At 39.4% G+C, this 25,834-nt stretch overlaps 1 protein-coding gene across 2 annotated transcripts in view; it reads left to right on the top strand.

The window, feature by feature from the left end:
• CDK6 (cyclin dependent kinase 6) overlaps positions 1–25,834 on the top strand; it is a 128,758-nt gene that overhangs the window by 19,427 nt on the left and 83,497 nt on the right. For both annotated transcript variants that reach the window (XM_035545566.2, XM_035545567.2), the window contains exon 3: positions 10,300–10,435. In XM_035545566.2, coding sequence (XP_035401459.1) covers positions 10,300–10,435 — 136 coding nt within the window. The remainder of the gene's footprint in view (positions 1–10,299; positions 10,436–25,834) is intronic.

The raw sequence follows: 25,834 nt of genomic DNA, 5'->3' as shown, positions 1-25,834 counted from the left end.
ATTCTGGCCCTGAGCCAAAGCCAGTTAAATACGTGTACTAACTTCATGAAGTTTAGGTAGAGGCTCTTGTGTGCAGAACTTTTTAGGATGGATCCCGGTCTGTGGAACTTGAGTGAATAGGTTGGAGGTGTTTTCAGTGCTGTTTTTTGACATCTCTCATTTTCTTATAAGTTCCTTGTTAGAAGAAATGTTTATAAACATCTACATAATCAATTGAACATAATCTGGAATCCCACCAACTAAAATTGCTCAATTATAGTTTTCCTGGGAAAGAGTCATGTCTCCTAAATTCAGTTGAATTCAAGTGTCTGGTCTGAATTAGTCATCTCAATGTCTTCCCTGGCAAACAGGGAGGGACAGTACCTACTCCTCTCCCAATTTATTCAAGGGCCGATGTGACCCTTTCAGACTAACCACCGAAGTCCTGAACAGCTCCGTTATATGCCTTGTATCTCTTCCAGGGGAGCTAAGGAGAGAGCTTGACGCTCCACAAGCTCTGCTGGTCTGCCCACGAAGATGGGCATCTGTCTGATGATGGGTAGCCAAAGACAGCTACGTTGGATGGAGTTAGCTAGCATGCCTTAAATCTGACTGCCTCCCAAAAGATGAGACCAAACCCTGTTTGTTTTTCTTACCTATGTGAGCAATTGCCACTTGTGCTCCCCTTCAGGTATTGCTGAAGTGAATGGAGGAATTTGCTTTCTCTTTAGCTAACAATTTGCTTTGTATCACAGCGCACAGGCTTCTTGGGGACAGACCTGGCATCAAAGCCTGACCAAAGTCACCCCTGAAATCAAGTGTAGACAAAAAGCACCAAGAACTGGTTCTCTATTTTTGCGTCTTTTAACCTCGTGCAGGACAAGCATGTGTGGAAATTAACACACAGCATCAAAAACACCCATTGAATTTTCACTTGATGTATTGCTGTATGTAGCAAATGGGTTTGCCACCCAACTGCCATGCTTGCCTTGGAAGCGGGTGGATATACCTGGTCCATTTTCAGGAAATTTTGAGCAGTGCAGCACCATTAGTTCTAGTGAATCCATAAACAGATTCTTTCAACAGGTTTAGACATTTTTAAAGTTGTTTTCATGCAGTTTGAGTAAATGGTGGTAATTTGCTGTTTCCATTTGTAAGATAACAAGATCTGTTCATATCCATTCGTGTTTCCTAGTCCCCTAGGTAAAGACTGAGAAAGCGATGTGGTTCACAGTTGTGTTCATTTCAAACATTAAGAAAAAACAAATATTGTGATGAACTGTTTGCAATAAATCATGAACATCGTTTTCAGAGAAGTATAGCCATATGAAAAAATTGCCTTGAGTCATAAATCTAATAAAGAAGTTAAGAAGGAGAGACATTGGTACGGATAAGGGCATTGAGGTATAAGAGGGGGGCTCACTTGCAGCACCCTAGACTGCAGAATTATCTCTGCATGAGTAAGAAAAGCAAGATCAGGAACCACAGATAGCAACCATCATAGTAGATATGGGTGTAAATGGCATACAGGGGTTTACATTGCTCTCTGTCCAGGTAATGACTGTCTGAGTATAGGGTTCTGTAAGAAGTCTGCACCTGATTTCCCAGACTGGTGATAGTTTCATTCTCTTAGAAAGGATTTTCTTTGCTATAATGTTGTCTTGAGAGGTAAGGACATTGTACTTAAGAAAAGATGCATAATAATAAACCCAGAATATAAATACCAGACATTACAGTGACCATTAAATATTTTAGTGTGTTTTACTCCTATATATACCAATTGCTTTCTTTTTGATACAAGGATATGCAGCATGTTGCATTAAAAAGATTATAGATTTCCTTAATAATTCCTTGAATACATTAAAATACTATGATTCAAAGAACTGAAAAGAATTAATTTAGTTTTCAAAATAAGAGCTGTCATTACTAGTGTTTACATGATTTATTTACTTTGCGTATATCAGTTTTGTCAACTTTAGCCAGTTTAGCCTTCTACTTTTCTTTAGGTTTTTTCCCCTTCTATTTTACTACTCTTTTGCTTTTGCAATGGAGTTCACAGTATTGTCGAAGCATGAAAGTTTTCACTTTCTAAAAGTCAGTTCTTGATCCTGCTTTGAGAAATACAAAGCATTCGGTCCCGTCTCTTCATATGAAACTCTGTACAAATGTATTATCTTGAGAAGTCTTAGTGTGTCAGTGTCTCACAAATCACTACAACAATACTTTCTGAGGGTCTTAATCAAAACTGTGGCTACTGCCAGCAGAAGAACCACAACAAGGCATTTCGCACTTAGTGCTCACTCTGTGCCCTACATCCTCCCCCCAGTGCTGGGCTCCTTTCGGCTTCTGCCCATGCTGGTCCTTCTTCCTGGGAAATGGCAGCAGCAGGACTCGGGCATATTTGCAGCAGTTAGCATGCCCCCTCACCTGCTTTGTGCAGCAGCCTTGACAAGTAGCTTTGTCCTTCTCAAGTACTACCAGTCAAGCTGTGGTTACTTGTATTCCAGAGGGCTTGGCATGCACCTGAACGTTAATTCACTTTCAGACAGAATATGAGTTTTGAGTCTAGCAACTATCCCTGAGCAGAGTTATGTCTGAAGAGTAACCTGGAGGCTGTTCAGGAATAGCAGTCCCTGAATCAATGGTAAGCATTAAAAAAGCACTCATCTGTCATCTTCTACAGCACCTGCTTCTTGTCATTTAGGTTTCCCAACACATCTCTGAAAAACAAGAGCTTGGAATCAAATTTGCATTAGATACACTTAAAGCTTAAAAAGCATTGGATAAAACACCTGTGATATTGCAAGGACATTGCTGTGATATTGCAAGGATTTAAAAAACTCTGTGAGACAGTACACGGTATCAAACAGGACACTGGGTTTCATGCTGTGACTACTTTTTGTATCAAGTGGAGGGTTATTATTTCCTATGTTATTTTTGATATGTTGGCATCACCATTTAGTTAACTGTCTCAAGTGTAGATAGATTAGATTATTAAGCTACTGAAGAATAAATGATAATTTATGCAGCCATAAAATCTTCTGAAGATGAGTTGTTGATTTTATTAAAGCCTAGAAAAGAAACGATCAACTTAGATTTAGATTCTGCATGTTTGGCATGAGCACAAATTCAAAACATAAACTGAAATGTGGAATTTGTAACAAGCAATTTGATTGCAAGCTACACATGAACTGGATTTTGTTGTTTCCCGTCTTGCACCAGGTACTGCTGGCAGCCCAGGGTAATTTCTGTGCTCCTTGCATTTGAATTAAACAAATTCAGTACTCAGACATCGGTTTTATTTACATGTTAAGCAATTTAGAGAATGCAAAAAGGAATGCAACTACCCCTGGGGAAGGTACTCTACAGAAAATCTGAAACATTTATGAGGAGATGCACATGCACTGCCTATGAATTAGAGCATCTTTAATTTGTGCTCGAAACTGGAAGTTGATGGGGAGCCCTCAGCAATGTGTAGCAGCGCTGTGCATGACTGAAGGGCAGTGTACTTTCGCATGCTCCAGGATCACATGAGAGCACCACGAATAGGTCAGACAGCAATTGCTGATCTTAAAGAATCTGCCAGTGGCCGTCTTTGCAACAGGCCATGCTGTTTTTCTGATGTGGGGGAGACGTGGCTGTCCCCACACAGAGATCCAGCCGTCTGTTTGGTACAGCAGTGCACAGGGCAAGCACAGGCTGCTATTTTCCCCAGATAATGGTAATTGCTCAGCGTGTGGCCAGCTTGGATTTAAAATCAATTGCAATGAGATGAAGCTGCTAATTGACTGGTGAGGAGTAAGTATTTTGAAAAACTGGTGAATTGCAGGGCGAGTCCTGAAACTGAATTTTGCTGCTAAGAACACTGAATTGCTGACCTTCACCAGATTCATTTCTGTTCCTTGACTATTAAAAATAATCTCCCTTCCCGAAGAAGATGAACAAGAAATGGCAGTGTTAGGGCTAAAAAAGACAGCATTATGCTATAAACAAAGAGAGGTGTAGAGAACATCTCGTCAAACACATTTTTCTTTGAAATAAAACTCTCAACAACTGAATATTTTAGTTACTTGGGTGGCATGGTGAGTAAACGTACTTGGCTCTTTCATCTTTTGGGCACAAATCTTGGCTTCTGTTGAAGACGAAAATGAGTTTTGGTGGTTTCATGGGAGCAGACATTTGTCTGCATCACAAAACCGTTCACGCTGGCACCACAGCTCGCTGTAGCTCGAGTGGGGCCCAGCAAGGAGAGCAGGGGTGCTGCAGGTCAGGGCTGCAGGCAGCACGGAGCGTTGAAAGCTTGCCCAGGCAGCCCACACTATCGGACTTTAGCCAGTGCTATTTACTTCGCCTTCAAGAGCATCTATTTCTCTCTGTCACTTTCCCTGTCTTACCTCCTCACACACACTTAAAGAACAAAAACATCTTTTATAGAGCTAAGCATTTTAAATAATTTTTCCAAGTCAGAAAGGCAGAGAGACTGGAAAAAATTACAGCACAAAGCTCAGCTTGCAGATGAACGATTGCCTTGTCATCCTAATATCCCCCTTCCTTCCCTTAAACCTCACTGCTGAGTGGGCTCTAAGCAGGGATGTTGGCTGGGCTCTGCTGGGGTAGGTCTCCAGGCGAGGATGTTCTGCTGCCCTGCTCTCATCATGGCATTCCTCCTTCGTGGCAGCTCTCTGCTCTGTGCGCAGCAGATAATGAATGAGTTGAAAACATTTATCTGCATGACATCTGTCTGTCCCAGATAAACTTGTTTATTTTATCTGATGTTATGTTCTGTCCTCTTCTGTTACGTGCCTGAAAGAGGTTTCTTCTGAGGAAAAGAAGAGATCCTGTTACTCTTTCCCAGGAGGGCAGCAGAGCAAGAAAAATGTTTGCTGCCTCCAAGAACTCACTAGAAATGCAGACAATAAGGATTTGAGACTCAGAGTTGCCATCAGCAGTGCCCAGATACCTGAGGTTGTTTTAATTAATCAAGATTGATGCGGAACATCTGCCTGCTGCTGGATGGAGCTTATGGTGGGCTAGCGTACCGCGCTGCAGGCAGTGCTGTGCTGTCCCACCGCATGTCTCCAGCCCTGAGGTGGGTCAGCTGAGGGTGGTCTAAGTGTCCCTGCGTTGTTCTGCAGTCTGCCATCTAGGCATACCCCATATCCCATGTATCAGTGCACATTGGTGCAGTGCAGCTGGCATGGCAAGCACACTGAGAGGCCTCCTAAAGACCCCATACACTTATGAAACGGGAACTTACATCTTGCATTACTAAGTGTTTTTACAAATGTTATCACAGGAAAAAGCAAGAAAAAAAAAATAAAAACCCACACTTAAAATGTTAGATACTTTGAGTTTAGAGGCCCGTTCATCTGCCTGTGCTCTTTTTGTCATCTAAAATTACTTCACTAAAACTCCTCAGAGCGGGAAGAACGTACATCTGAAATACCGGCTTGCAAAGGCATGGAGGAGCAGGTAACTGCTGATGAGGCTGAGACAAAGCAGTGTGTGTCCTGAACAAAGAGAAAGAGCTCTGTCATACGTTTTAGAGTGTGAAGCTCTATTTCCTGTTTTGCTACGTGGGACATGGTTCTTGTAACGCACATGTTCCAGTTCACTTGCCCAGCTATTGTGTTCTTCATCTGAAATACAGCCCCTTTGTTACAATACATTTGGTATATGTGATTTCAAGTGAGGACTGTTTTCTGTTAGCGGAGAGTTTTCTTCTTCAAAAACCAGGCAGAAGGTAGCTAAAATTAAAAGTATGGGGAGAACTGGTCTTTTCAAGGAATACTTAGTTTAAGAAGTTGGGCTGAATGAAGGGCTTTCAGCTGGTCTGGAGCCAGGTCTTACAGACTGAGTGGCTTCCAAAGAACAGAAGCGTCTTAAGGCTGTTGCTGAAATTTGGACTCAAAGGATGCCTGACTGTCGTTCTTCAATGCATTTAGGTATGAGAGGCTGAACATTTTTGTGCCCTTGAAAATTATGGATTTATAGGATTAAACTGAGCCAAAGCCAGTGAAAGCAGAAGCTATTCAGGTTCCCCCCAGATATTTGCCAAAAAACCTCAATCATGACCTGTAATAGTCTTGGTATCCCAATCTTGTGGTGTTTGCATTTACGCTGTCAATCGTACATAAATTTTGTGATGTTTTTCTGTCATGTGGTAAATACCTTGTGGAGTTAGGCGAGACCACCAAACCTTTCTGTCTGAATCTTTGTCCAGACTTCTGAAACCTGGAAATGTCTTAAACTTTTCTCCTTCTCATAAATCAACAGCTCCGGTTCTCTTTCGTTGTCACACATAAACTAGGAAGTAACTCTTCCTGGGAAGAGACTGCTCCTAGGAAAATTATGGTAAATCCATGTTACTGAAACACTTTTGAGGGCTGGGACTGTTTTTTTTGTTCAATGCTGTGAGTGACCAGCAAAGTAACAGGATCTTTGTTCATGTTGGATTAGTCCTACTGCAATAAAAATAACAATAAGCTCTTGGATGCTTTGGCAGCAAGTATTCCCTCTGGCTAATTTTCCAGTTGTACTTACTCATCTGTTTGAAAGTAGCCAAGGGAACTGATGTCCTACAGTTTTTCAGGTCTTACAGTCAGATCTCTTTTTTGGTATGTCTTGCAGGTGGCAAGTTTGATCTACTGGTGGTTTTGAACTCTATCATTGCTGCCTTGCTGCCTCAGTTTGCTCAGGAAAAAATGTGTGAAAATGGGTAACTTTATAGCAGCTCTCAGAGCATCTCAAAAGCAAATCTAGTAACATTGAAGGACTTTCTAGAAACTGTTAGCAGATTAGTGTGGGTCAGAATATACGCAGCGTTTTCGAAGAAACTGGAACACTACCTGTTTCCTGCTGAAAAAACTTGACATTCGGACTGCATATTGTAAAATAAAGATGAACTGAGATTGCATTTGTCAGATTACATGTTGTAAGAAACAACAGAGACTTCAAGACGCATCATCAAGTTTTCTAGAAGAGCCTTTTATAGGAAGGAAGGTACTCTCATTATATTAAGATCCTCTAGGCGCAAGGCATATGAAATAAAATAGGCACAGATTTATAGCTGGTACGCTTTTTTACTTGAGTACAATTAACTTGAAAAAATGCATTAAAATACAGGTAGTCAGTAAGTGTCTGCTGAACAATGTGCTAGTTCAGATCGATGCATCAGGCAGTGTATGACTTCCAGCCAAACATCTTGTTAAATACTTGCAGGATTTCCCATAGCGGATCTTACTTTAATCAAATAATTCAATCGTTTCTTTTCTAAGTACAATAGAAGGGCTGGGCTTGTGTTTACAAAGTGTTCAGTATGGAAATCCTGTATTAATTGAGGTACATTTACTTCACTTAGGACAGTGTCCACATCGTAACTCTTTAAATAAAAGGCCTTTGGCTGTTGCCTGAGAGGCAGTGACATCCAAAACTGGCCCATCACGTACAGAGAGTCATGAGGAAATGACCTGAAAGATGGATAGTGTAGACAGCAGGGGTATGCCTAACTAAAGGAAGCAACTCTGTGAATGATTTTCTACAGTGGATGTAAAAGAATATAATTTATGAAAGGTAGTTTTATCCCTATGGACGCTATCAGGTGAAGAGGCTGTGTCTTTCTCAATCTATTTTCCAAATTGCACAGGCAATGCCAGATGTTGCCTTTTTGTAATACTGCAGATTCATATAAGCTGTGCTTTAAATTATTATCTTTCTAAGGCAGCAGCTGTGTTTTCTGTGAGTAAACATGATGTGCTTCCACCCAGCCCGGTGCAGGATCTGGAGTTTCTATTATTAACAGTAGAGCATTTAGAGTTTCACATAAAGGGTGTATAAAAGGGAAATATATTATTACTTAGTGATAGTATTATTACTCAGTAATAGCTGACTAAGATTGTACTCCTTAGACTTCCTAATTTTGCTATGCCAGTAAATGCCAGAATCAAAATGAGCCCGACACAGAAGAATTAAACACAGAATCAGCATTTCCTTCTGCAGTGAGTTGGAAGATACATTTTGCTTCTATATTCTATACAGTGAAATCTTTTTTTTTTTTTCCTTTTTTTACTGAATTATAATTCTGCTATAGTTGAAAGGTAATTTTGCCAGTATATTAAATACCTGGCAAAAGAGGTGTTTTAGAACATTTTTAGGTAAATGTAGGTCAACACAAAGGAATCATACAGTTGGAAATATTTTCCAGTGTTTATGTTCAGATGTTCAGACCTGTCTGGCTCCTCTCTATTTGCATGTGTTGGGGTTATAGGCAGTCCGGCTACATTCCACATTGATTTATATAAATATATTACAGATTATTAACCTCCAGCCAAATACCAACAAATTTAACTTTTCAGGAAGACTTGCGACGTTTCACAAAACTGATTTACTGTGTACAGGACATCTACCTTCCATACATGCCACATTGAGAGAATCACAAAGAGAATACTATTTCTGTTTATGAGAAATGTGCTGTTGCAGTCACTAGTTTCCCATAATCATTTAGTAAATATTTGTTCATACAATGATTACAGATTAAGCACAGATAACATTTTTTTTAAAGACGTAGGGTGATGGTCTCTTCATATCCTGTAACTCTAGTTCCCAAATTGTTACTCACTGAAAAGATTCTTTAAGCTAAAAGGAATGTACATGCATCCCTTTTCAAAACATTGTGTCTAATAAACAATTTTTAAGTGTCTGTCTAAAGGTTATTTAGGAAATGCTTTTAAAATGGGTCCAGAACTGTAACATGTTAAATCTGTACCATCTCAAGTGAAGCATAATGCTGTCTTAAATTTTGGTTACAGTCTTCACAGGTAGCTATGCCAATTCTTATCTTCCCTTGCCTTGTGAAATATTTTGATATTTAAGGTAAGAAGTAAAAACTCATTACAAAACATTTACCTCGTCTGTTTTTCAGATGACCTATTTTAAATGCAGTGACCCCCATAGCTTTGTGTGTGATTTGTTTTGTCTCCAGATCCTGCATAGAAAGTCCTTAGTCCTAGGACAAAGAACAAAAATATTACTTGATAAAATTATCAGAAATCCTGCACTTTCCACAAAGTAAGCAAACATTTATTCTAAGAGAATAAAAGATGCACATAATAAAACAGTATTGCTGCTATGACGTTGACCAAAATAAGTGGTAGTGTTAACAGAGTAGTAACAAATCACTACTTTTGACTTACTATCAATGATAGGTTCTTCAGTTTAACTGTATCCACTTCTTTCTGAATAACTGTATATATATATATTTAAATCTACTGTCACTTAATAAAAGTAACAATTGATTTTCTGCCTCACTTCAGAGGGAGAGGCAGTCTGATCTTTACAGTTTTAAAACTAACTGAATGCACACGTTAGTAAACTGTGAGCAGGGGACAGAGGATTTCCTATTGTGATTTAGTGGAAGTGGGACTTCAAGGAGGGTAATGAAGATGATGGTCACTGGTATGACTATAGGTGAGAAGCACTGAAGGATGGGCAGGCATTTTTGCAAAAGATAAAAAAAACAGTACAGTAGAAGAAGTGTAGAAGATGAGAGAAATCCTAATTAAAAAAATAAAACAATAGAAAATAAGCTAATCAGATAGGAATGTGACATTATGAAGAGCTTTGGAAATGAGCTTGAATTTGATGTTTTGCAACAAGGTAAAATGATAAAGAAATTCCATTAAAAGGATGATGGAAAGTGATGAAGGATTTCTTAGCTGTGGCATTTTGTTGCTTTGTACATAAAGCTTTTTTTTCCAAGCTGTATCCTGACTCAGAAGGTATTCCTTGCTTCTGGAAACTTGCAGTAATCGACACAAAAATTCTGTTTCCACCAAAGAAGATTTAATTCTGAACATAGGTAAAGGTGAACATGATAGTTATGTGGGAAGAAAATGAAGGTGCATGTAAGCACCCTGTATCTTTTTTTCTTCTCCTCAGAAATGTTACTCGTATTGGTTTTTGAAAAGCCGTGTGGTTGATGCAGCATAGACTGTGGATAAATATCAAGTCATTTTCTGTGTTAAATTCAGTTGCTTTGTCAACAAAATATTTTCTTTTCATGTAATTATTTTACTTTCATGAGCTGATGATTCTTACTACTTAATCCTATTTTAGAATCCCCACATGAATGAGAGAGATGATATTATCAATGTATCAATAGTTATCTGATGAATCAAGAGCTCTTTGCTCTACCTTTGGAAAGTACTTTTTTTTTTTTTCATTCTCTATGCTATAAGAAATTTTAAAAGACCTGTGTGAGCTGCAAGGTATGTCCGTACTGGTTCCTTATACTTACCTCCTCTCTTCTTTGTCTTCTCTCAGATTGTTTGATGTGTGCACCGTGTCACGAACAGACAGAGAGACCAAGTTAACATTGGTGTTTGAACACGTGGACCAAGACTTGACTACTTACTTGGATAAAGTTCCAGAGCCTGGAGTGCCTACTGAAACTATAAAGGTATTTCAGAAGAAAGATGCTGGATACTCTTTCAGAAAATATAAGATAGGAAGGACACAGAGATAAATCATAAAGCCCTTACTCAGGCAAACTGCATTTTAATGGTGTAGGACTTTATCATATCAAAAGTGAGTAAAACCCAGCTTGGGACATGAGTTGCAATGCAACAATCTGTATTCACTAAATGAAGTATTCTCTTTGTAGAAATGTTGTACTTGTTTTTTTCTCTTTTAGATTTTAAATCCCCTGACTCTCTCCCATTTTGCTGCAGTCCTACCAAATGTAGCATCTCAAATCATTAAGAATGATCTTTGCTCACTGCTATGGGCAGATCATTGCATTACTGTTTAGTCCAAGACTGCTTTAACCTTCCCTAGAAGGTGGCTGATAGAGTGCTGGATATTGTTAGAATTGATAAGATAAATTCTATGCTTCTACTCCATTCTCTTTGCTTTCTGTTCCCCCAAGACAGTCCTTTCCTTGCATGTCCCTCTGACTAGAAAGGTATCTATACATCTCAAGAGCAGGAGATGTTCACCATGGACTTGTTGGGAGGGTGCTTGAGCTCATTCTCTGCAGAGGACAGAGGAAGTGCTCAAGGAAGGGAGTAGCATGACCAGTTGTAGAAAATGGAAAGTCTCTTAGGAACTGGAAGCATGCTCATGAAGTTTTCCATCATGTCATCTCATACTCTGCATCTGCAAGGGAGAACCTCTTCCCGAGATAGGAAGTGCATGTATTACTGGTACTAAAACATGTATTCCAACTCCTCTTTTCTCCTGGGAATTTCACAGTGAAGTGGTACATCAAGGATCATAGCTTGAAATGTTTGACAATATGTTTAGGCCTGGAAAAAGACGCAGAGGGATTGATGTTCCTACATTTTGACTACCTACCTAACAATTCTTTTGATTTTTCTTTTTCATGATGAGAGCTAATTTATGCTTTCAGAGAAGGATTGCCTTGCTTTTGTATAAGTACTTTCTGAAGGTATCTTGTGTCTTCTTAGTCTGGCAAAAGTCCTGAGGAAGGAAAAGATGAGAAAAGAAAACATAAAAGATAGGTATCTGAAATTTAGTTGTTTTAATATTTTTTGTTAACAGCTTCAAACTTAGGAGTTGTTTGATCTTTCTGTATAAAATGAGACATAACACTGATAAAGATCTTTTCACTTGTATCAAAGTCACAAATGTATAACATCAGCCAGTTCCAGCAACTGTATTTTTTAAGCCACCCTGAGTGGATAAAAAAAAAAATGAAAAAAATGATACAACCTCAGTTCAGTCCCAGCAGAAGACTGGAATGTACCTCTTGCATTTGAAGGGCTCTTTTATGTTAACACTTCTAGGGTTCTTCAGCCTTCTAGGGCTTTGATGCTGCCTAAGGAATCTGTATATCAAAGTACCTAACATGGTAACAGTAACATAAAAGGTAACTGACATCCTGTCTTACTAAATGTATTAAAATAGATGGGAACTGAATGACCGAGCCTCTGAAATTTCTTTGAAATATCTTCCAAGCAATGTTTCACATGAAGCAAATGGAAGAGGTGAGCACTGGATTGAAATGCTTCCAATTTTTTAAAATCCTGTTTTAAATTCACACTAGTAGATTGTAGTATGTATGCACAAATATGCATTTCATGGCAGTTTTATACTTGTGAAGGAAAATGCTGGTTTTACTTTTGAAAAGCAAGTGCTATTCTGCTGTTGTGTCATTTCTTGAATTCTGTTTAGGACAGCAATAAAAAAAGAGATCTAGTTAAATTAAATTGGACCTTGTTACTTTACTATTTATGTACCTTATCCTGAAAACACAGTTTATGGAGGTACTTTTGCTGATAGTCTCTGAGGACTGATGACATGAGGAAGGTTCTCAGGGCTTATTCCTAATGCATTTCGATACCTTTCTAATGATAATGTCTTTATGGATGTTTCTGGTGGACACTGAGGCAAAGCATAGTTCTCTTGGCTGCAGGGAAGTATTACCATTTTGCAGTAACTGAGCATTTAACCCAGAGAACATACATCGTTAAATGACTAATCTGACTTGTTATAGTTTGGCTTTTGAGGTTAATATGGATTTGTACTTCATTTATTTTCCAGAATTGCAGACAATTTGTGTAGAGTATTTCCCCTTACCACTAGCACAGTACAAAACAACTGCCAGTATTGTAAGACCATCTGTTAAAGTTCTGTATGTGTCAGCAGCACAGAGGTACCAAATGAGCTGAGTAAGCTCTGGATAGCTTGAGTTGAAGGATCTAATATACTCCTTTGGCACTATGGTGTAAACTCAACAGTTATTAGTGGAACTTGAAAGACATAAAATTACTATGAGAGAAGTATCAGTCCCAGAAGATCCTTTCTCTGTGAATTAACTATTACTATTACGTACCATTTGAGGGTGGGAGACAGCTTTTGCTGGTTTGGGGCATTCTGGGGTTTTTAGTTACTAACTGTCAAGGAATATAAGTGACAACAATACCACTTTAAAAATTTCTGTTACGTTTAGAAGATAGTAGTCAGACTGTAGCAGTTCAGGGAAGGTAACCACATAGATCATTTAAACACAGCTAACTCTTTTGTCCTAATGCTGCTCAGCAATGTCTTTCCAATGTCTGCATCCCTTCAGCAGGAGTCCTTCAGCAGGAGTCACCCCAGAGGATGTTTTAGGAACATATCCATTGCTACCCATAAAATGATGGAAGAGGGGCAGTTCCATTTTGAGGCATTACCTAGTAGCGGGAATGCTTATAGAGGATGCAGGGCAGACTTGCTCAGCTCCCCTCCCTGTCTCTAGAAGCGTGAATGCCTATTTCTGTGGCTGTAGCTCTGAGTTATACGTTATTCTAGAAGAAGGTATTTTAAATCTTTTCTAATGAGGTACTTCCATTTTTCTATAATGGAGTGTTCTAGAGAGAGGAACAATGTGATCCCAAATGCTTGTGGACATGGCACTCACCTTTGAAAGAGAACTATGTTCGAGCCTTTAAACTAATTAATATGTCTTTAAATCCTGGATTATAGTCCTGCTTCCCATATTAGACCTAATTAATATTTATTCTGTATGGGATGAATCAGAATCAGCAATGACACCACCTTCCTCCTGTCCTGTCCTGTCCTGTCCTGTCCTCTCCTCTCCTCTCCTCCCCTCTCCTCTCCTCTCCTCTTTCCTTCCTGGGATACTCTTTAACTTTAGGGCAGTTTCCTTGGAAATGGAAGGTATGAGTTCAGTTTCCTTAGGACACATCTGCTAGTCATGCATAGGTCTTTGGTAATGTTAATGCCATTAGCAGTTGAAAGAGATTTGGCTCATTAGGAAGTTTTGTTAGTTGACATAAGGCTTGTGGAAATGGGAATGACACATCTCTGCCACAGAACGGAGATTTTTTATTTATTTTTTCAAAGGTTAACAGGCCACTAGAGCATTATGATGTGTTAGTCTTCGAGACTGAAGCGTGTTTAAGCTGGATGATCACATTTTGATACAATGCTTGCGACGCTGGTATGTGTTTTGGATCCCAAAGGATTTGGATATAGGTGTGGTTGTTATAACCCTAGTTACATAGTTCCTAGTTCCATAGTTCCATAGTTCCTAGTTCCTAGTATGGAAATCACGGGCATGCAAATTAATTGAAGTATGTGCAGTTAAGCTTGGCATACCTAACCTACTGCAATGTATATAACAATACAGAACTTTTAATTGCTATATCCATGTGATGATTTGGTATATAGAGTTAGGTGTTTTAGGCTTACTGGATTTTTCTCCAGCCATCTTGCCAAGGAATCTGTAGGAATGAGAGAGGATAACAAACTGTTACCAAGTTTCTTTTTGATTTTAGTAGTGAACAAAGCTAACTTTGCTAGCTAATGTCATTGTAAGTAAACCAGTGGCTTGTAATAGTTTTCTTCATCAGAAAGATGAAGAAATTGTAATTCAGAAGAAAATCGAAGAAAATGTAATTCATCAGAATTACACATGCTAACTGGGCTGTGTATGCTTTCAATCTGACAGCAGATAAGGGAACAGAACAAAGGTCTTTGGTATAGCAAGTGCATACATTATCTATTGTGGGGTGCTAGAAGACCAGGGAATGATCTACCCTCCTCTGTGATCTAAGAATCACCATGGCATTCACCACAGCCTGGAACAGGGCAGCCTGGAACAGGGACAGAACAGGATTTAAGGTGTATCCTTTTCTCTGGTGTTTATACTGATTCCTCGCTCAACTGAATGGCTTTTGTGGATATTGTTTTTCTGTTTCTCCTTTGCACAGGAAGCCTAGATCTCTGTCTGATTCAGATATCCAGATTTTGCTATTTAGATGCTACTTAGAGCGTACAGCAGTGAACCCCATTTCCTTTTGTGGATTTATCTGATAGTAGCCTATAAATCAAATTTTAAAATATTAACTCAGTCAGTTTTATGTCTTGGAACAAAAGTTGCTGTTACATCCCTGTGCACTTCCTCTAACTTACGTTACCTGCTAGCAAACCAGGTGGGCTGGCCACGTCTTTGCAGGGCTCTTAGAATATTAATATGAAGATGTTACTTCTCAGAAAGCAAACCAGTGTTTGGTGTTGTGAGGTGAGTCATCAGCCATCTGCCACGGTTGTACCTCCTCAGTTGATCACGTATGAGATGTGCAGCAGATGTCACACAATCATGCAATTCTGAAAACAGCACAAGGTATTCCAGGAAAACAGATTCGCCAGTGCTGACACTCTTCAGAGTGAGGCTGTGTTTTACATCTAAATTAGAAGTCACTCCTTTACACGTAGCTGCACTAAAAGAGCTTACAAAAATTAATAACAAAGATACTAAGGGAAGAGCTGTTCATAAATTTTTTTCCCAGCAGTATTTTTGTAGAAAAGAAAAAAGCAAAGCTTAGTGGGGAACTGAGAGCCCACAAATAATGGATCAGATCCCCAACTGATGCAGGGAGGTGTAAATCCATTAGCTTCAGTGAAACAATGGCAGTTTATGGCTGCTAAGGATCTTGTTCTTTGTGCAGTATTTTCCAACAAATTTTGTTCTGAAGCCATATTATGAATTAAAGAAGAATTGTCACTATAAACAAATGGAAAACAAAATGACTGAGCTGTGTTGTTACTGTTGGTTAAATCTTTTTTTTTTTTTCTCTGTTATCCTACTGTCAGGGGTTGGACTGCTGCATGGAAGGGTAGCAAGAGAGAGAGCAGGTGCCCTGCACAAGTGGCAGCTCTGAAGGAACTACACTTTAAAAAGAGGATGTTCTCCAAATGGTGGTGGTGGTTCCCTCTCTTACAGGCACTGTCATTTCTTTCCCATACTGCTGCTGCATGTCGAGACGCAGCCACGTCTCTGGTGCGGTTGTGGAGGGGACAATGTACAGGCTGACCAAGGGGCTCAGTGGAGTCATGACTTGAATGAAGAGCCTGCTCAGCGCAGGATGTTTTGAAATTTAATGTTGTGTCTGTCCAGTTACTTCCTTCACCTGGGCCATCTTACTGCCACATATTTTAATGATGGTGGAATTAAATATCCCCAAATCCCTACCACTTCCAAAGTCAAATGCAAACACTTACAAACTGATGGTAGGGTATAGTTGTTTTTTTGTAATGCTGTAGCCCAAGACAGCCCAGACCTCCGTTGCTTGCAAACTGAGAACTCACAAAAATGCGAGGCACTCCAATAATGCTAAATCACCCTGTCCTGAGCAGAGTGATTTAAAATCATTGGAGCGCTTCACATTTTTTCAGTTGTTCCAGTTTGGAAAGCAGTCAAGCAACATTGTAGCATAATGCATGAAAGTAACCTGCCTGAAGTAATAATTTTAGTCTCTCAAAACAATGACACAATTACAAATTCTGTCACTGAAAAGACGTCTATCAAGGACTCTCTAAATAGACATCTCAACCTACTTTTCTTTTATGGTCCCAACTCTCAAGGCAGCAGCGTGGTCCATTGTGGCTCTAAGGGATGCATCCTCCTTTGAAGTCAGAAGGAAGCAGGGGGGGCTCCATTGTTTTCCATAGATGGAGGGCCAGAAATCATCTTTATTCAGGAAGTCAAAGGGAATTAAGACATTGTAGAGATTCTAAATTGTGGTAAGGGATGGAGAGTCAGTCTTTGGTAGAAGAGCATTTCTAATGCAGTCATTGCAGAATTACAGCATTACGGGCCCTGGAAATGAAATGTTGCAATCAGCTCATTTAATTCCTCTTAATTTTGCAGAGCTGCACATTGATGTGATGAAAAAAAAAAGAAAGAAAAAAAAAAAAGCTTATGAGTCTACTGTTCTGGATTTCCTTGAGATGCTCTTGGATTATTAGTGACACTGGGTTTTTGCTATTGGAACATCAGTGTGGTAGCGACTGCTATGTGAAATGCTTTGATGACACTGAAAGAAAGAAAGGGAGCACGTGGTAGGAATAATGCTCAAGCAGATGTTAAAAGTGGGGCTGGGCTGCCAGGCGGCGTGTCACAGACAGTGCCATTCTGTTCAGCAGCGAGCCAATGGCAGTTCCTAGGAGCACGGAGGATTTTCAAGATGCTTTCCTTTGTCTCGTTGCGGTGTTGTGTGGTCGCAACTTGCTCTGCAAGTAAATTCTGCCTCGGTGATCAGCAGAAGCGTCACTCATGTTTTCAGAGTCTTCCTCTTCATCAAAGATGAGATGCTACAGTTAAAGTAATTAGGGGAAAGCTGTTGCAGCTCACAGTGTGCTTAAAGCAGCAGCAGAACAATAGACTGAAATGTTCAGATTTACCCATGTTCTAGAGTTTGCTTGCAAGCCATATGTTACTTTTGACAAGTAATTTGAAGGTCATACTGCAGCAGATGTGAGATAGAGAGGAGATGTTCAAAGAGCTGTTATTGATTTGTACAGGGTAGATAGGAATCACTTTCTCAATAGCAGTTTCTGCACTAGCAAGAGATCAGGGCCTTATGTTCTGCATATGCACAAAGCTATACCTCACCCCAAAACAAGCAGACAGCACTGGGGAAGAGGAGACAGAATGGCACAAATTGTGATGAGGTAGGTATTTGGGAAACCTGACTGACATTTTATTTACTTGTTGAACCCCAGAATCTAATTGTTGAACTCAGCTGATCTGGGACTAGAAGCATTGCTACAGGATACCTCTCCCTTCTTAGAGAACCCAAGTTTTTACAGCTCAGATTCTCAGTACTAGGATATTCGCAAAGTATCTATATTTATTCATGGCAAAGATACAGCTGTGGTGTAAAATAAATATTCAGAAGGTTGCCACAGACAATGCTTAGCTAGCAGAAGATAATACAGTAACCAAATAAATTGTTCCAAAACTCTCTTTTCCACCCAAGAGAAATTTAATACTCTTGCACTAACTGCGTGCACTGCTTTTATGCCAGTGAGTAGGCAGGTTATTGTATCAAACAGTAAAAATTAAGCATGTTACTTTAGTGGCACACTGATTTACTCAAGATATGTCGTGTTCATTTGTCTTCCTCCATGACAGATGTATTTAGCTTATGCCAGAAAATAAAGTCCCATACTGGCAGGGATTTTTTTTTTTTTTGGCCTATTTTCCTATGCAGAACTTAAAATTAGCCTTAAGAATTTTTTAATTATTCGTACACATAGGCATATATATATAGTCGCATAAATGCATATGTGCGTGTGTAATTATTGTACAAGCCCCCTAATATATATGCAGCAAAAAATGTTGCTATTTCAGCAACTGGGAAAAGAGGAAAGGGAAACTCGGTGATTGTCACTACCATGTAGGAAGTTCATGATCCAAAAATAGCCGTGGGCCAGACGAGTCCAGAATGAGAAACCCAGGTGCATAGAGAAGAGTCAAAAGTACAATACGAGAACACAGAAGGGGTGGCCCCACTCCTGTGCTTGGGAAGTAGTTCAGAGTATACCATACTTGTATGTATATACATAAAGGCATGCTGCACACACACACACACACATGTATACACACACAGGTATATGCACACATGTATACAGATACAGATATCCACGTACACCTGCCGATTCCCAGAGTCCATCCCATAGGCCTCTGTTCCAGCTCACCATCGGGTACAGCTGAGCTGCATGAGGGCTGTTGCATTAGGGAGGGAATAAAATGGGTCCCAGCCGAGACTGCACCTCTCCCTCCTACTCGTGTGGGATCAGAGACCTATGGAGAGCCCCTGTCCCACTTGACTCTGCAGGTCCGGGAACAGACACAGTTCCTCCCTCTGCTTTCCATCCTGTGGCCCTCGGGGACAAAACTGCAGAGAAGCACCAGCCGCTGCCGTCAGCCAGCTACATTCAGCTGCTGAAGCGACCAAAGCCAAAACTCCTGACACTCAAAGAACTTCTGGTGGTTTCAACTCAATGTTCTCTGCCCATGCTAATCCCATTTTCTAGTCCTTTCCTCCTTCCATCCTTTCCCTCCACCTTCATTTTTTCACCTCATGTTCACTCTGTATTTACGCTGTATAACACTTCTTTGTTCTTTCCCTCCCTCCACATCTTTTATCTCCATCACTTTCCATTCCATTTCCCTTCTCCCCTCCTAACTGACTCTACTGCCATTAAGAAATAATATCATGGAACTGTCACACTGTTTCTCCACCTGGGGTCTGTCTTGTCCATTTTATTTGTGAGCGTTTAATGGAAGAAACTGTATGAAAACCCTTGACTGTACAGTGCCCACCATAATAGGTTGTCCTTTTTGGCTGGCCTTTACACAATACCGTGTTAAACATGAGTCATGATAATCATACCCTACACCAGCATTATTTGACTAAAATTGTGCTTGTCCTCTGTTCTGCTCACCCCCCACCAAAGCCACACTTCACACATTTACACAACTGCTTCCTTTATGTATCAGTGCTCTGTAATCAGCGTGTGGTTCATGTCACAGTTTTCTCAGGTTTCAAAGTGAAATCAAATGAGCTTTCTTCCATTTTGAGAATATCCTTCTTTTTAAGAAGTCCAAACAAAGACACACATTATTAGTAAGTTCGCAAACAGCTGCCAAAAGACAGAAAATTAAGAATGGAAACATGAGTGAAATAACAGAAATACTGTTTGGTGTTTGCTCTTTGTGAGACAGCAAGGGAAAATATTTGGGGATTAAAATGATTAATTTATTTGTAGTTTTAATAAAGCAGATGTGGTTTTGTAATATTTGCCAATGTCAGTGCTCCAGAGCACGACTATGGGTCAAATCCTTCTGTGGTGTAGCTGTTGGCTTCTTAGGGTTACTCCAGGAGTGAGTGTGGTGCAATGCTAATAGCATCAGTTAGCAAGCAGCCTTTCATTTGTTTTCAAGTAAAGCATGAACAGTTTGCAATTAAGAAAGAGCAAATTACAAAGGCTTAAGCTCCTAGATCAAAATCTGTCCTTAATTTTTTGGGCTGGAAGCCTTATCCAAAAACTCATAAACACTAGTATTTTAGGTTCTTTTTACTTCTCTGTTATTGTTACAGCCATATAGTACTACCACTTATGTCAGTATACACAAAACATCTAAAATCATGTTGGGATATATACCTGAGCCTTCTGGTTCAACTTCAGACCTTAAAAGAGAAACCCCAAAGGGAGCAGAGGCTCTGCTCCAGCAAAGCACTTAAGCTTCTGCTTAATTTTATGTAAACAGATTGCTCCAGTTTCGAAGAAGTGAGGTTGAAAGGCTGCAAATTGGAGGAGCTAACAGAGCAGGATCAGTTGTTATCCTTTTTTACTGACCTGATGAATTCCAAAGTTAGAGCAAAGAAGAAATGAAACTCTTGTTTCTGTAGTCTCAGATTAGTCATAAACATGTATTTTACTTGTATTTAAATGCTTTGTCAGATCAAGGAAGTTCCCTCAACATGTACGTGTAAGCCAATAATCTTTGGAACCAGACTCCTGACTATTTACAAAAGTGTGTCATAGTTGGTCATCATAGTAAAATCACTCAGTAATGGAAAAGAGCTCTGCAGGATCATAGGTTTAACACAATGGCTTGCTTGTTTCTTGTTTTATTAATATCATAACTGTTCTGACCACAGAATTTACCCCATTTGCCTTTGCAAATCTTGACCCTTGAGAATACCCATTTAAAAGAAGCTGGTTTTTACCATTCTGACCAATGCCTAAACACCAGTGTACCATATCTTTATTAATGTTGAACAGTATCTTATACCATAAAGGGCCCATTGAAATGAGAGGATTGATTGCAAAGAAAGTTACTGCTCAACAGTTTTCACTGTTGCTAAATATGTTACTTTACAAACAGCACCATTCAGTTTTTTAAATATTTGTAAAATGTCTAATTTCTTTGATCTATGCAATAGGAAGCATTGCATTGTAACTTTAAAATGCCCAAAATAATCAAGACATGTTATCCATCTTTTAAGAGCATTTCTTCTCCAAGCCAATAAATTCAGCTGCTGAATTTTTGTCCTTTGTTTTAGGATGTGACAGTTCTGTTGCATAACTACAATTAAGGAATCTCAGAAGGCTCCAAATGTTACAATATTCTGTGAATGCAAATGCAGAGTCAGTTTTCGTTCAGTTTTACAGCAGGGAAGGGGCACTGGAATGGCAGCATGTTGCCTTTTTTTAACATCTAATTTATGATTCATTCTAAAATATTCTTTCATTTGGAATTAACTTCAGATATTCCTGTTCTGACAAGTAGAGTAAATATTTTAGCAAGGACTTTTTAGAGAGAAATTTTGACAGTAACATACTCCTCCCTTAGTGTTACAAAGGAAATGCTTGCTATCCAAACCCCAACTCGGCATTTTAATGGAAATGGTTCCAAAAGAATACGTAGGATGTTACAAATGTAAAATGCATTTAATGAAAGAGTATACAGATGTCTTTCATGTATTTTAAATAAAAATGTCTAATTTGAGACTTGAGAAACTCAACAGTGATCTTTGAGCCATATGCTTGTTATTACAATAGTATGTTGTGTATAACTGTCATTCAGTGAGAAACAACACAGACCAAAAAGGAAAAGACATATAAAAACGTGAAGCTAAGGGAGGAGAGACCATCTTACAAAGCATTTTTGATTACGTTTTTGCCTTGATCAGAATATATCCCTTTCTTGCTTTTTTGTTTGCTCACATAATTCCTACAGATGTCTCTATAGGGTTTATTGAAGACATAGGAAAAGGAGAATAGAGGCCAAGCTGCGTGGGCTATAGTGAACCAAAACTGCAAAGAGATGCATACTTGACAGAGAGTTTAAAATAAAATTAAACCACAGTTTCTTTGCTTGGTTTCTGGAGCAGAAAGTCGCAAAACAAGCAGAAAACTTTTGGTTCTTGATGAAATGGTTAGTTTAGCTTCCTTAGCTCAACTGCTCTGAGTATTTCAGACTTTAACCTTCATTTCAATGAAAAGAATTTAATCCTACTTCAAATTAGGCTTATGTCTGTAAAGCTGGGGCCTTGGAAAATGTTTCAGAAGTATCTTTAGCCTTATGTTTGCATTTCGTTCCCTTACAAATGTGGTGGAGGTAACCTTGATTTGCTAGTTAGTGGAGTCACGCTTTATTGTGACAGAAAACTAAGAACAGTCCTTCAGTGAAAATAACAAAGACCTACCCCATGGTGATTGATGAGAATGTTGTACAAGTGAAATGAGCTGGAAAGTCATCATCTTGTCTTTTCCTTTGCCACAGGAAAAGCATAACAGAGAGATTTCTTTTCTTCTGGTCCTGATAAGGAGTCTAACGAAGCATAAGGAGAGGTTACACAGCATGGAAATGTGTTACACCCAGCTGCTCACTGGCTTGCAAAGCTGCAGTAAATAATACAGTTGCTATTTAATAAACAAAAGAAAACAGAAGTCCTTTGATAGTGATCCCTAGCCTCTCTCATTTGTTCTTCTAAAGACACAGTTTGCTTCTTCTTAATTGACTGTCTTTTTGGAATAACATGGAGTTTGATATTGTGTTGTACGATTTGTAATGTTTTCTTTGTTGATAGGGAAAACAAAAGACATCCTTCTAGGGCCTGATTCAGCAAAGTACATGTGTATATGCTCCAGGTTGTCTGGGTCGTAGCTAGCTTTATTCTCATAGCTTTTCCATGAATGGTTACAGTGAAGATAGACAGGAAGACGTGTAGTTTTCTTTTCCAAAATAGCTTATGTAATCAATAGCATACTTTTTTTTTTTTTTGCTTGTCACAAGTTACTGTGTGGAGATGTATTTGTCACAAGCTGCATTTGTCACATGCATCCTTTGTGACATTTTGCTTTTAAAAGATACTGCTTCATGGATGCAGTTTGTTCCATTGATAAGCTCTTTTTACAAGTTAACTTCTACCGTAACTTTAGCTCTTTATGAAAAATCTCTTTGCTTAGAGTTTATTGTGTTTAGCATTTGGAGAGGGTGTTGTGCCTGTGAAACATTGGACACAACCTTCTCCCCTCCCAAGAAGACTGCTGACTCATGTTGTACCTTTCTTCCCCTTCCTCAGTCGTAGAATGGCCTGGGTTGGAAGGGCCCTCAAAGATCACCTAGTTCCAACCCCACTGCCATGGGCAGGGATGCCACCCACTAGATCAGGTTGCTCAGGGCCTCAAGCTTCACCCTTACCCCTCAAAACAGAGCCAGTTTCTGTCTGTTGTGCTAACATTACGAAGTAGGCTCATTGCTCTTTGTGTCACCAGAGATGAAGACGCCTCTTTTTTTAAGAACCAGTCAAGTGTTCAAAAGAAAACAAGGCCAGGTTGACACTAATTTACGCTAATGTAAATCAGTGTCAGTCTTCTCAGAACTGGAGGGGCTATGGCCCTTGGCACTTTGGAGAGACTCAGCAGATGTGTGAGACCATATCCCACCACTGCAGCCACTCCTGGGAGCATCAGCCTACCTTTTAGAAACAAAGACGTGCTTTGAGCAAACACCCCAGGCACATCACTGCCGTTTACCATTTGCTGTATCTGCAATCCAGCAATGAGCTGCAGAGGCATGCTAATAACTGGCATCTGCTGAAGTACCTTGCTTGCTAATCACCTGCCCATGGGAGGCAGCAACCCAAAGAGATGAACTAGGATCACAGAGCCTGAAAGTGAGTGCAGGAGAGGAAATGGCTGAGTGAAATGGGGTGCAGTGAAGGCATGAAGAGAAGGGCCAGAACAGGGGATGGGGCAGGAAAGAGCAACAAGTTGCAATAAGGAAGGAAAGAATGAAGTAAACAAAAAGGTAGGAAGTCATAAAAGAAAGGAGACAGTAATAGACCCTGTAAGTGGAAGGGAATGGGCAGCCATTCCCCTCTTCTGGTGCTATGGGAAGTTACGCATGCTTTTGGTGAAAACAAAAGGCTTTGTGCACTTGCTTGACTCCTCTTGCAAAATCTCTTCTCTGTACTTTGTCTGTAGGATAAAGTGCCTGCCTGTTCCCCTTGTAAAGCTGTTGGTTCAAGAGCTATTGATTTTTTAATTTAGTGTTAATACAATTGCAAATTAATTGCTTCTGTAAATAGGGAGAACAACTCAAGTGGCTGAGTGCTCCCAAGAAACAATTCTGTTTTTCACTATGTTTGACTTAGGTGTGGTAAGGCATCAGTAAGATTCTCATCCTGGAGAATATTTTGAGAGTTCATGAAATGCTGTAACACTATTGCAACTCTGTATGTACAATTCTTGGGTTGAGGCTCCTCATTAAGCTGGTTCCACTGTCCCCTTTCAGCTCTTCCTTGACGACCATTTCCACCCATAACTTAAATCCAAGAAATCTTTTCTTTTCTGTACATCCTTGGTTTTCTTGAAGGTTATTACACCTTTATAACTGAAAGCAAATTCTAAATCTTTGGATTCTTTTTGGAGTACTTAACAAACATTAACCAGTTAATCTTTGCAACACTCATGAAGTAGTTAACCATTATCCCTGAATTTATAAGATGGAGCAACAGAGGAAGCAAAGTTAAATGAACTGCTGGGACTAGCAGTCAGTAATTGACCCCAGTGCTGAGCCGTTGTACAGCACTGAAGAGCATCATGATACTTCAGCCATGTGAGTGCAATAGAAGCAGAAAAAAATTATTGAAAAGTGGTTTTTTTTAAATGCACAACTCACCCTTATTTATCATGTATGCCCTGGAGAGGTTAGAAAGGGATTGTCTTCTTGCTTTCTTCTCTGTTAACATCTTTAGTAAAAATCATTATCTGTTTATTATGAGAGCATCTAACTCTAGGCAATTTGCTGTATTGCAATGTCTGGTGTCATGTTGGGACTTCTGTCTTAAACATCATCTACAATTTTCTGAAGGTCCTGTTGATTCTAATAGGTTTGGGAGAATGGAAATATGGAACTACTAAAAAGCAGTGGGGCCAGTACAGGTGTTTGAAAACTGATTGATGTTTGTGCCTTCACTGGGCTTTGGCCGAGTTTGATATGAGGCCATCTTCTTTGTCAGCTTTAAAGTACCGTGAATTAATATGCTGGATTTCTACACTTTTTGATGATGTTAGCAATCAAAATGAATTAGGCTCAAAGTCCAAACTCTGAAGTAACCCCAATTCCTAATTCACAAAATTGACTCAGCTATCCTGCCAGCCTGTTTTACAGTGCCTTGAGATCTTAAATATCTTTATATACCACAAAATACCTTTCTTTACATATGAGGAAATGGAGCAGACCTGTGTTATACTAAGTTTAAACAAGTTTTCTGTTAAACAGAAAATGCAGGACTGGGTTTATATCATTGAAGGAGCCATGGGAATTAGGTGCTCAAGGTCTATGTATTTTAAATGTTTGGATTTTTAATCCTGTAGGATCTTATTAACCATTTTTTTCCCTAGTTTTAAAAAAATATAACTTATTTTCTTGTCATGCAGGTGTTTTGTAGAGAACGTGCATTTTCAGTGGATTTTTTTTCTTTTTTTAAAGAGAGAGAGAAATTAAAGAAGCAGTCTTGAGCCTTTTGTGTCTAGCCAAGGATTTGTTGGTTTTCAAAAAAGTCTTGGCTGAAATGTTCAAAGTTGCCTTGGGTGTAGGAGATCTGGTCATCCAAATCCCCTGGGATACTTCTAAAGTCCCGGCCTTTGTTGTTATGTATCAGTGTATAAACAAATCTCAGCCGTCTTGATGGCACACGGCGGACAAATCCAATGAGAGTTTCCGCAGAAATGTCAGCAATGTTGCCAAGGTGTTGATAGACCAGTAGGGAGAGTAGTCTGTCATAAATCTCTATGTATTTACATAATTTGAATGCTCCTCTGGACCTGAATCCATGTGATCTAAGCTGTTTGCACTTGATTTTAAGCATGCTAAGATGCTAGTCTTTGTTCTGAAGCTAGCCCTTGTTGTGCTCAGGTGATAATGTAGGACAGTCATCTCCCAGGGCCTTCCACATTATCTCCGGTGTTAGCTTAAGTTAGCAGTCCTCAGAAGATAGATTTACAGATTTACTCTTCTAGCAGA

This window comes from Cygnus atratus, chromosome 2 (assembly GCF_013377495.2).
Source record: "Cygnus atratus isolate AKBS03 ecotype Queensland, Australia chromosome 2, CAtr_DNAZoo_HiC_assembly, whole genome shotgun sequence".
Taxonomy (NCBI): domain Eukaryota; kingdom Metazoa; phylum Chordata; class Aves; order Anseriformes; family Anatidae; genus Cygnus; species Cygnus atratus.
The sequence above is the reverse complement of the archived record's forward strand: the minus strand, read 5'-3'. Positions and strand labels throughout refer to the sequence as shown.